The sequence below is a fragment of the Capsicum annuum genome, chromosome 1, assembly GCF_002878395.1.
Source record: "Capsicum annuum cultivar UCD-10X-F1 chromosome 1, UCD10Xv1.1, whole genome shotgun sequence".
NCBI lineage: Eukaryota > Viridiplantae > Streptophyta > Magnoliopsida > Solanales > Solanaceae > Capsicum > Capsicum annuum.
This window is the reverse complement of record NC_061111.1, coordinates 27590075-27602689: the sequence shown is the minus strand read 5'-3', so window position 1 is coordinate 27602689 and position 12615 is coordinate 27590075. Positions and strand designations below refer to the sequence as shown.

The 12615-nt window shown below is 33.8% G+C and overlaps 1 protein-coding gene and 1 long non-coding RNA gene across 2 annotated transcripts; both read left to right on the top strand.

The window, feature by feature from the left end:
* The first annotated feature begins 1730 nt into the window (after window positions 1-1730).
* LOC107853523 lies at window positions 1731-4183 on the top strand. Its single transcript, XR_001669801.2, has 3 exons — window positions 1731-1856; window positions 2690-2743; window positions 3413-4183. It is a non-coding gene; the product is annotated as an uncharacterized LOC107853523 (long non-coding RNA).
* Window positions 4184-7453: 3270 nt separating this feature from the next.
* Window positions 7454-10386, top strand: LOC107870902. The gene is made up of 5 exons (XM_016717623.2): window positions 7454-7715; window positions 8449-8562; window positions 8765-8847; window positions 8980-9157; window positions 10061-10386. The coding sequence occupies exons 1-5, from the start codon at window positions 7454-7456 to the stop codon at window positions 10384-10386; spliced, it is 963 nt and encodes a 320-aa protein (XP_016573109.2).
* Window positions 10387-12615: the final 2229 nt, after the last annotated feature.

Here is a 12615-nt window from a genome sequence, read left to right as displayed (position 1 = left end):
AGCATCTAATATCTGTTGACACGTGAGACACAAACACTGGTGTCAAGGATATCATCAGCATCTAATATCTATTGACATGCAAGACACAAACGCTGGCATCAAGGACATTCAAATATCTATTGACACGCGAGACATGAACACTGGCGTCGAGGATATCATCAGCATTTAATATCTATTGATACGCGATACACAAATGCTAACATTGAGGATATATCATTATTTTATGAATTAGTATCTGAATGCATCAAGAGCACATGATTTGAAGGGACGTCTTTAAGTCGCTATATGAAGACGAGCGATATATGAGATTTTCTAGAAATTGACAATTTGAGGGTCATCTATAGATCATATTATTTGAAATAGGATAATGTGCAATATTACCTATGAGTTGATAGCCCATAGGTCTTTCGTAAGCCCAACAACATCCTAATTGGATAGTGTGCAAGGTTACCTAAGAATTGATAGTCTGAAGGTTATCCATAAGTCACAACTAAATCCTTACCTGAGAATATGCGAGATGATCAAATTGATAAGTCCAAGGGTTCTTTATAAGCCACGTCATATCCAAGATCAATTATGTGCAGGATTACCTAAAGACTAGCAATTTGAGAGATATCTATAAGTCATATTGTATCCAAGGTCGGAAGATGTGTAGGAATACCTGAGAGCTACCAATTAGAGAGATATCTGTAAGACATTTCTTATCCAAGGTCGGATAATATGCAGGATTACCTAAAGGCTAGCAATTCAAAGGATATCTGTAAGGCGCCTCGTATCCAACATCAAATAATGTACGATATTATCCAAAGATTGTCAATTCAAGGGAAATCAAGAAGTCATATCAATACAAAAGATGCGTAAGACTTACCCGAGATCATATACAAAGAACGATTGGCAATAACAAGAGAGATTATTATACAAGAAGCATTATAGGTGACCAAAAGGTTGCTGCATCAGCATAAGATTACACGATTGCAGGGACCATTCTACATAAAGTATCGTCGTGTTTAAAAAGACCACCCCACGTTGCTGTGTCTGTTGTTGCAAGTTATCTTTTTCTAAATAGGTACATGAAAGGATAACTTTACCTTTCAGGCAACAAATCACGTGAAGATATGGTAAAGACTATATACCTCTTTCGTGAATTATGTTTAGCACTAACACTCTTTGTTTGAAAGATTGTCGGGAGCATCCGAGAGGATGAAAATCTCAAATCAAAACCACAGGTGCGGACGACTCCAAATAAAACGCAGCATAACGTGGAACTCTTTCTTAGCAGCAAAACAGGACATAGCACTACAAAAAAAACCACGTTTAGCAACTGATTTATAGCAACAAGGACATTTTCGTTGCTAATTAACGACGGAATTATAACAAAATAAAACTTTTGTCACTAAATAAATAAAATTAAAATTAGTAGCCTAATTAGTGATGGATTTGCGACAGAAAATAAAATTTGTTGCTATATTTTGGCAGTAAATATTGACGCCTTTATTTTGGTGATAAAATTAGCGACATAAAAGGTGAAATTATTTTTCGACATGGTGGAGACGGAAATAACAACAAAATTATTGTCACTGGAATTATGTTACCATTTAAAAAAAATATATTAGGTATATTTTTAATAAATAATTAGCAACGGCTTTAAATCCATTGCTGAATTCATTACCTTACCAACTAAATATTAGGGCAAAGTCTTTTATTTCACTTTGTTCCCAAAACATAGGATCATCCGCGTATCTCCAAAAATAATCTCCTTTCTCTTTTCTCTCCCTTTTATGTCAATTGACAAAAGGGAATCACTTAATATCAATTGAAAAGGGTGTCAATCGGTCAATTTCGAATCTAAATTAGAGGTGTGATTCTATATCTCATAATTTGAGTTATTTTCCTCTTTCAATTTCTTAATTTCTATGTTAGAAGTCACTTGTAAATGATAGGTTTAGGGTTGTTTGAGATCTTTCACTTAGGGTTGTTCGATTATTGTGTTAAAAAGTTCGATAAATGGTTATTTACTCGAAATGAGAACCAGATTTATTTCTTAAGAATTTCTGTTTGTGGGATTTTTGATATTTTCTATTGCATGTTTATTAATTTGAAATTTCTTCAACAAATTTTTTGTTTGTGTGGTTGAATTTTTATTGTTTTGCGTCCACTGATTATGTTAGGATTTTTAATTTTTTTACAAGTTCTATTTGTGGTTTGTTTGAGCTCTTTCACTTTGCTTTGTTCGATTATTGTGTTAAAAAGTTCTGTTAGTGGTTATTTAATCGATATGGGAATAATATTTTTTCTCGTAACTTCTATTTGTGTTTTTTTTTATATTTTTTGTTGCATGTTCATTAATCTCAAATTTCTTCAACAATTTTTTTTATTTGTGTGGTTTAATTTTCATTTTTTTATGTACAGTGTTTATGTAAAGTTGTACTTAGTATGTTGCATGTTCAAAAAAGTAGAAAACATACAGCTGTTTGAGTCATTTTTTCTTATTGTTGATCTAATTTTGTGTAAACAACAAAATGTACTATATTTCACGTTCTTTTGAAATTGTGTAATTGTCATAATCATTTTCTGTTTTGTTGTGTAGACTGTTTATCCTTTATCCTTCCGCAGATTTCATTTCTGGGATCACACTTGGTATATGTTGTTTTTCTTAATATGATGGTGATGTTATGCTTTGGATTTTCAGAGAGATCCACTAAGGATACAAACAAGTGCTAGAAAGTGAGCTAGCAGCTATCTGGTACTATATCATTCTCCCTTTTAAATGATTTTCAATCAGTTTTTCAAATGTTTCTCTGTTGCTGTTTGTGTTCTTGAGTATTCGTGAAACTGTCTCTATTTTCTTTTACTTACCGATTTCTTGAAAATGAGCAACAATGAAAATTCTGATGCCTTAATAGTCTACATACAATTGAGGATTTATTTTTAATCTGATTCACCATTCAAATACAATCAGTTCATTTATTCTTAACTTTTGTCATGTACGTTTGTGTTAAAGTTGTAAACTTTATTTGTTTATTTTTGCCAACAAAGTTGCAACTTATTTTTTGGTTTTGTTTAATGTTCATATTTTAGATATATGTTTTGCTGAAATTTGATGTTTTAATCTTGTTGTCGAGAGCTTTTGCCTCATGTCTTATGATTGTAATGATAGAAGTTTCAGTTTTGTTTGTAATTAAACTTTTCCGCTAACCCTTATTAAGAAGGACAATGAATGATATGTTGTGTTTGAGATTTATTATTTATTTAGCAAAATATGACTGATATATTCTATTTTCGTGTAAAAATAGAAAGATATATTCTAGTTTGTTAAGATATTTAATTATTTCTTCTCTTTAGTGATAATCTTGGATGTATGAAGTATTAAAACATAAAACTCTAACTATGTTGTTTATGTTGACATTACTAGGAATATGAATAATCTAGCGTGGATGGATGTATGATAGGTTGGATGACCGAGGGGATATAAACTCTAGATCTGTTACTGGTGTGAATAACTTTATTCAGTTTGCATGTTCTCAATAAAATTGTATGAGTGGTAACAACATTAGATGTCCATGTAAAAAAATATCGCAACATTAAATACAAGGATGTTGAAACTATTAGATATCACCTTCTTCATGATGGATTTGTTAAGGACTATTTTTTTTGGAAACATCAAGGGAAAATACATGTGATCGATGAGATTTCTTTCGGAAATGATTTGATCAATGGTGCTCAACTTGAATTGGGATATGATAATCCATATCGACAAATGATTTTGGATGTTGCTGGTCCCAACTTTAACCATGGTTCGAGTTAGTAACCTTACAACAATGTTGAATATGGGCCATCTCATCCGTATGAACCTTCAATTGAGGAGCAACATGAAACTTCAATGGAGGAGGAGCCTAATTTAGAGTACCAAAGATTTTATGAATTGTTGTACTATGCTGATGCAAAATTGTATCCTGGTTCCTCCCTCTCTCAACTTGTAGTAATCTCTCAAATGTTATATATTAAGTTGGAAAATACTATGTCACAGAGGGGTTTTAACCAAATGATGTAATTGTTTAAAGAGGCTTTACCGGAAGATCACCTACTAGTTGATAGTTATTATCAGACTAAGAAGTTAGTGCGTAGCTTAGGTTTACCGGTTGAAAAGATTAACTATTGTGAATCAAGATGTATGTTGTATTATAAAGACCATGAATATCTTACCTCTTGTAAGTTTTATGGCAAAGAGAGATATAAGCGTCGAGTTGGCTCTCGTAAGAGGAAATTGGTCCCTTACAAAAGTATGTATTATTTTCCTTTGATTTCTAGATTGAAGAGATTATATGCATCCTATACTACAGCAGCTAACATGACATGTCATCATGAAGATATAAAATAGGATGGAGTAATGCGTCATCCATCAGACTCTGAATCTTGGAAGAACGTCAATAAAAGTCATTCTTTTTTTGCCGATGAACCAAGAAATGTTAGATTGGGGTTATGTACTGATGGTTTCCGACCATTCATTAGTCTGGGAGAAAATATTCTTTATGGCCAGTAATTGTCATTCCATACAATTTACCTCCAGGAATGTGCATGAAAGAGGCTTATATGTTCTTAACTATTATTGTTCCTAGGCCAAATAATCTCAAACATAAAATTGATGTTTATCTACAGCCTCTAATAAAGGAATTGACCTTGTTGTGGGAGACAGTGTAGAAGCATTTGCTATCTCTAAAAAAATAAAATTTTCAATTAAGGGTAGCTTTGTTGTGGATAATCAATGACTTTCCAGCATATTCTATGTTATCAGGATGGAGTACTGCAAATAAGTTTCCTTGTCCTTATTGTATAGAGGAAACACAATCCTTTAGATTACAATATGGTCAGAATACATCATGGTTTGATTGTCACAGAATGTTCCTTGGCCAACATCATCCATTTAGGAGAGATTGTAAAAATTTTCTTAAAGGTCAAACTGTCAAAAGATCACTACCACCCTACAAAACTGGAGAAGAGATATTGAATCAAATTTGTGATTTGGGGATAAGAAAAGTAACAGAGTTAGATTCAAAAGAATTTAATCCATGAATATGTAGTTCTTGTGGATGAAAAAAGTGAAGTATCTTTTGGGATTTACCTTATTGGAGTTCTAACATGATTCAACGTAACCTCGATGTCATGCATATTGAGAAAAAATTCTTTGATAATGCATTTAATACGATCCTCAATATTGATAAGAAAACCAAAGACAATCCACAAGCTCATTTAGATATGGTCAATTACTGTGATCAACCTCAGTTGGCAAATGATTCTTCTGGAAAATATCCCAAAGTTGTATATATAATAGATAAGGAAGCAAGCACTATCTTATTCAATTGGGTGAAAGGCTTAAAATTTCTAGATGGGTATGTTTCAAATTTAAGTAGATGTCCAGACACAACTGCGAAAAGGTTATTTGGCATAAAAAGTCATGATTGTCATGTGTTCATGCAATGATTGATGCCTATTACTTTTTGTGAACTACTTCCAAGTAATGTATGGCAGACACTTATAAAATTGAGCTTAATCTTTAAAGATCTTACATCGACTACTCTCCGAGTGGATGACATGGAGAGATTACAGAGAGATATTCCATAAATCTTGTGCAAGTTAGAATGTATATTTCCTCCTGGGTTCTTTGACTTAATGGAACATCTTCCTGTGTACCTTTCATATGAAGTAAAGATTGTTGGACCTGTACAATATCGATGGATGTATCCTTTTGAAAGGTAATGCCAAAATTCAAGTTGAACTTGTGACAATTATGCTATTGTTTACTTTTCAAATATGATGGTTTATCCATTTTTCTATTTAGTTATCTTGGAACTCTTAAAAGAATTATTTGGAATAAATTAAGTGTTGAGGGTTCTATATGTGAAACTTACTTGATGATAGAGTCAACACTATTATTTTCTCATTATTTTGAACCACATGTCATGACACGTAATCATAATGTGGATCGAAATAATGATGGTGGTATTGTGGAAGATGTTGAAGAAAATTTATCAATATTCACCCATCCTAGTCGATTATGGAGAGAATAAAAAAAGAGGAATCTAATTCGTGAAGAAATCAAGGCTGCCCAAACTTACATTTTGCTTAATTGTGAAGAGGTTGAACCATTTGTGAGGTAACAAAAGTTAGTTGTATCAACTTAATTTTATAAGCATATTCATATATCATGACTTGAAATTGAAAATTTTTTCTTTAAATGAAGTATGTTTGTGCAACGTTTGCAAGAAGAATTTCCAAATGTCTCTCAAGATCAAATAAATGAGAGCCTTGAAGAAAATTTTTCTATATGGTCCAAGGAATATGTAAGACTTCAAAAATTAATATCTTTTATACAATTATGCACTTAAATTGACTTATGAAATTGAACTAAATTTTATAATCTTCTAAAGAGGTCCAGCTCAATCATATGGAGAATGAATTCCTACGTAGTCTTGTTCGTAGACCATTGATAGACGCTACATATCATTCAGTGTATTTTGTTAATGGATACGAGTTACATACAGATTTTCATGGCAGCGCAAGATCAACAATGAACAGTGGAGTTTGTATTTTAGATCCAAATTTTAGTGATTTCTATGGGCGGATAAAAGAGATTATAGAAGTGGAATACCGTGAAGCACCTTTAAAGCGAACTGTACTATTCAAATATGAATGGTTTGACCCAACTATGGATGTTGGTGTTAAAAAGCATAATCAATATACATTGATTGATATTAACCATCGTCGCCGATATAAAAAATATGAATCTTTTATTCTGACAATGCAAGCAACTCAAGTGTGTTATGTGTCTTATCCTAGCAAGAGAAAAGACAAGGATGATTGGGCAACTGTCTTGAAGATCAAACCTCAAAATATTGTTGAATTACCCAATGAGGAAATTGAGACAGCTGCAGAACTGAATATTCCATTTCAAGTTGAAGAAGTTCAAGTCTATGAGATAGACATAAATGTTGCCACGAATGAAATTATGCACTTACATGATCCAAATGGTGGCTTAATTGAAATGGATGAACTCATTGATGGTGGTTTATTGCAAGAGCATCATGAGATCCAAGAGGATGCTACAGAAGAAGAGTATGAAACTGAGGATGATGAAGAGAAAGATTTTGAAGAAAACATAGATAGTGATTAGTGCTTGATAAAAAACATGCTATTGTATCTTAATTTTATTTTGTGAGCAGTCATTTTGTCGGACTAGTATCATTTTCTTTGTCTCTACTTGTTGTTTACTCAAAACTTGCTGCTTGGTTTTATGCTCTACTTCTCAATTTTTGACTCTTTCATTTCTCATCTATGTTTTAGGCTACAACTGTGCTTTTACATTTTATGATACCTTGTCTACATATTGTTGTTTGGTTATCTTGGTATTATTTAGTTTGCATATTATTTCCACTTTACTAATACAATTTTTATAGATATGGCTAGAGATAGAGGTCGAGGTCGCAGAAGCACAGGGCATGGAGGCAAGTCTGCAGTTACTGCAAACATACCTATTGTTCCCACTCCTACTATTTTTAGTCCTCAAGATGATGGTATAGGTGGTCAAAATTATACAAATCAAGTTCAGCCATTGATTTCTCAAATTACATCAACGGTTCGAACTTATGGTGATGGTAGAAACCATACAACACCTGAGTCATCTCCCACTGCTCCAAATCAAATCAACATAATAGCTGAAGGTACATATACTCTAAGGAACAAAATAGGTGAGGGTCTTAACCAATCGACTTCATCCTTGAAAATGGATGAATATAATCAACTTGTGGTCTGCTTTCTGTGTATATATATATGTTTTAGTTTTTTCTGGTTAATGATCTGTTGTTGGTTCTTGATTTGAGAGTTCTTGTGGACAGAATTATAATGGGAGTATTTTATATCATTTTGTTGGTTCTGTTGGTAGTTCTTGATCTGTTGGTGGTTCTTGTTGTGAGTATTTTGGTGGTTCTATAGGTGGTTTTTGTTCTGTTGTTGGTTTTTGATTTGAGAGGAGTTCCTGTAGAAAGAATTATAATGGGAATATTTTGTAGCATTTTGGTGGTTATGTTGGTGGTTTTTGATTTATTGGTGGTTCTTGTTGTGAGTATTTTGGTGGTTCTGTTGGTGGTTCTTGATCTATTGTTGGTTCTTGTTGTGAGTATTCCAGTGTTACGTGGGATACCAAAATAATAGTGAGGTATATTGTTGTGAGGTATTTTGTTGGATAGGATTTCAAAATTACAATATTGTATGTTGTTGTGACTTCTTGTGCAAAATTGCATCTTATTTCCACTTTAACAAGTATAATTTTTTTAATAGATATGACTCGAGGTTGAGGTATAGGTTGAGGAAGCATAGGGTATGTGGGCAAGTTAGCAGCTAGGAGTAATATTCCTATTCTTACTGCAAAAATGCCTACTATTCCCACCCCTACAGTTGCGCCTCAAGCAGTTGGTGGCATAGGTGCTCCAAATTCTAATTATGGTAGTAACCCTACAACACCTGAATTATCTCCTACTACTCTAAATCAGAGCAACCCAACAGTTGTAGGTACGTCTTTACAAACCAACTAAGTAGGTGAGGACGTATCTCGTAGCAACACAAATGGAGAAGGTAATTCCAGTAAGAGCTATGAGTAGACCCTTGTTACTATAACTTCTGCAGGGTTAGTCCATTTTTTGTCTATTATTATTATTATAAATTATTTTTTATTTATAATAGACCTCTAAATAATGTCGTCACATTGATACAGATTGCAACCTTCTAAAGCATGCTCCAACAGCATACACGAGTCTTTCAAAAGTGAACTTGATCACAATGGAGTCAATTGGAAAGGTGTCTCATGCGATATAAAAGATGGCTATTTTGGGGAATTCAAGATATACATCTTCATCATAATTGAGTTTTTAAAGTGTATTCACTTTTATAAATACGATATTAATGTGTTATTTTGGAAATTTATTTCAGAAATACTTCTATTGGGAGTCTTCCATTAGTAAAGCTGCAGTAAAGAAACAGTGGCAGATTAAGGCAGCAACTGTGTATAGAAATTTCATTGCTAAAATCAAAGAGAAAGGGATTAGGCATGATTTTACACATGAAGATGTCTGGGAAAGCTGGCAGCAACTTTGGGCAGATCCTAAGTGTGTTGAAAAGTCAAAAATAAATGCGTAGAATCATCGTGGCGGCAAAGAAGTCACCGCTGGAACTCACATGGGAGGCTCTATCTCAATTGGAGAGTACCGAAAGAGACTTGTAAGTATATATTTCAAGTACTACCCCCTAATTTCTTTCAATATTAATTTGTTAGATGGTTTCATAGTCCCTAATAGCTCTATAGTGGTAGAAAATGTGATCAGCATTACAATAAGTTCTACTATTATATTGCATTGAGTTTGAACTATATTTATCCTTGTATGGTGGGTGTTGCTTCTCTCATGTGTTGCATGTTAAGATGAAATTTCCCTACTATTTGTATGAAAACAAAATCTATGCATTTCCCACATTTTTCTGCCCATATGAAAATTTCCCTACTATTTTTATGAAAATAGTATTGGTGAATTTCGCACATTGCGCTGTCCATGCATATGCATTTCCTACATTGTCCCTTGTATGCAAACGTGTTGATTCCTTCCCCTTCTATTAGTTCTTAATGTTGTTGTATTGAAAGGTTAAAACAGTGAGCTACACTTTAATATGTAAAATAAATGTTCCAGCAGTTTCGTTGTAGTACAATGCACAACACTTCTTTTTTACAGGCTGCTAAAATGGGTCGAGAACCGACACCAAGTGAGTTACATTTGCATGTTCACACACATGTTCAAGATGAAAAATCTTTCGTTGATGAACATTCCCGAATCGCCCATGTAAGACTAAATCTTAGTGTAGTAGTTTACTTAATTCATATTTTTTAGTTTAAAGTAGTTTTTGGTATCTAATCATTTTTAAGTACAATCCGTTATAATTTTACTTCCACTATTACAGGAAAGATTTGAAGAAATATTACGAGAAAAAATATTATAAGAATCTATTATTGATCAAATTGAAGCATATTACCAAGCTACCGAAGGAGAAAAGAAGCGAAGAGTATTTGGTCTTGGATCTGAAGCAAAAGGCTACTACGGGCAAACTCTTTGTATTTCTTGTGGAAAGACTTTATCTTCAGCTTCACATAAATCGGTACCAGCTGCAGATTATGATTTGGATGAGTTTGTGAAGCGATTGATTTCCGCACTTAAAAATCAACTTATTCCTATTGTCTTTGAGGAGGTACAGAAGTTGGTTTCTTCACGATCAGTTGTGACACCTCCGGCTACTACTTTGGACGATTTTGATTCCTTAGATGATGATTGCAATGATCTTGATCAGTTGTGATACTCTTGACGATCAGTGCACTGGTTTTTGATGGTCTATTTTGTTGAAATGTTTAAAATTATGCAACAACAATATAGACTTGATGGATGTGGGTACTTTTAAGAATAGTTCATACATGTTTGGTACTATGGATGTTTTGGACATAATTGTGTTTAGATTTAGTTATCTTTGGTATTGTGGATGATGTGGGTTCTTTTAAGGATAGTTGGTACATGTTTGGTACTAAAGATGTTTTGGATATATTTATGTGTTTAGATGTTGCTATGTTTGGTATTGAGGATGTTTAGATTTTTGCAATCAATATATGTGGGTTCTTTTATATGAATGTACGATATTTTCAGAAGATTTTGCTATCTATCTATATATGGGTTCTTTTATATGAATGTTGGGTATTTTAAGAATTTTATAATATGCTTTTAATAATCAAAATACAAATTAAAAAGGTTTTTGGAAGAAAAGTGATACAAAAGATCAAACTTACAACAAGGAATCAAGAGAACAACAAGAACAACATCACTGGAGAATCAAAGGCCCCACTCGGCTTCTCTAGGTTTTCAAGGAAACAACGACAATATTCAACAAGATAGATAAATAACACAAGATTGCAATAACTATAGTGAATCGAAAGAGCCCCACACGGCTTCACTATATAGAGATACAAAACAACAACATTACAAAATGATGGATAGTAATTTGACACAAAATATCCTAGAATCTAAGAACCCTAACATAAAGATTAGGACCCTAAGACTAAAAGATATTTACACCAAATTCTTACTTGAATCAAGAGGAACTCATGAACCTCAAGACCCCCAAGTTTCTAGGCAAAGAACAACAAAAGTGCTACTACACTTTGTTGTCTAGTTTTGGGTTCACTCTCAAGAACTAGAAAGAGAAGTTCTCAAAATATTACAAGACTTGTGTTTCTTCCATAATAAAAATGAACCAAGTCCAAGAAATATCCCTATTATTATTTATTTATAATACTCCACAAAACGAAAGGAAAATGACCATTCTAGCCTTGGTCTTGGGTGGATTTGGAATGTAATAAACTTACACTTCAAATCCACTCTTCACAGTTCAAAATATGGAATCCCTTAGATGAATTAATTACACACTCACACACGGTCATTTGCATGAACATGGCTTGGAGTTTTTGTAACTCCCGAGCTTGGTTATGTGTGAATGGTCTTGAGCTAGTTGCACTTGTATCATCCTCTCCATTTTGAAGGGAATTTTTCCTCAAATTTGGTGGATGTTCATCCTCAACCGTGGAAATAGGAGAGAGGTCACATATGTTGAAGGTGTTGCGCACTTGATATTCCGGAGGAAGGTCAATTTTGTAGGCATTATCATTGATTCTTTCAAGTACTTGAAAGGGACCATCACCCCTCAGCATCAACTTGGTTTTCCTTTGTGAAGGAAATCGGTATTTTCTAAGGTGCACCCAAACCCAATCACCCAGTTCAAGAATAAGCTTTCTTCTTCCCTTGTTTGCTTTCTGAGCAATCTCTTGATTTTTCTTCTCAAGATTTTGCCTCACTTTCTCATGCAATTTCTTCATGGCTTCGACCTTCTTGCTTCCACCTAAGCTAATCATAAGATCACTTGGCAAAGGAGTTAAATCCAAAGGGGTGAGGGGGTTGATGCCATATACACACTCAAAGGGAGTCATTCCCGTACTTGAGTGTATAACCCGATTGTATGCAAATTCCACCAAAGGTAGGTGGTCCTCCCATGAAGTCATTTTTCCTTTAACCATTGATCGTAACATAGAACCCAAAGTCCTATTTACAACCTCGGTTTGGCCATCGGTTTGTGGGTCGAAAGATGTAGAGAATAGCAATCTAGTGCCAAGCCTACCCCACATTGACTTCCAAAAGTGACTAAGGAACTTAGAGTCCCTATTACTTACAATGGTCCTTGGAACACCATGCAATTTAACAACATTTTCAACAAATAAGAAAACCACACTTAACGCATCTTCACTTTTTGAACAAGGAATAAAGTGTGCTATCTTAGAAAACTGATAAACCACAACAAAAATGCTATCCCTACCTCGTATAGTCCTCGGCAATTCTAACACAAAATCCATAGATATATTAAGCCAAGGATGTAAAGGAGTGGGAAGCTGGGTATATAACCCGTGAGGGAGGAGCCGAGACTTGGCTTCTTTACAATCTACACATTGGCCGCAAATCCTAGCCACATCCTTGTGCATCTAGGCCA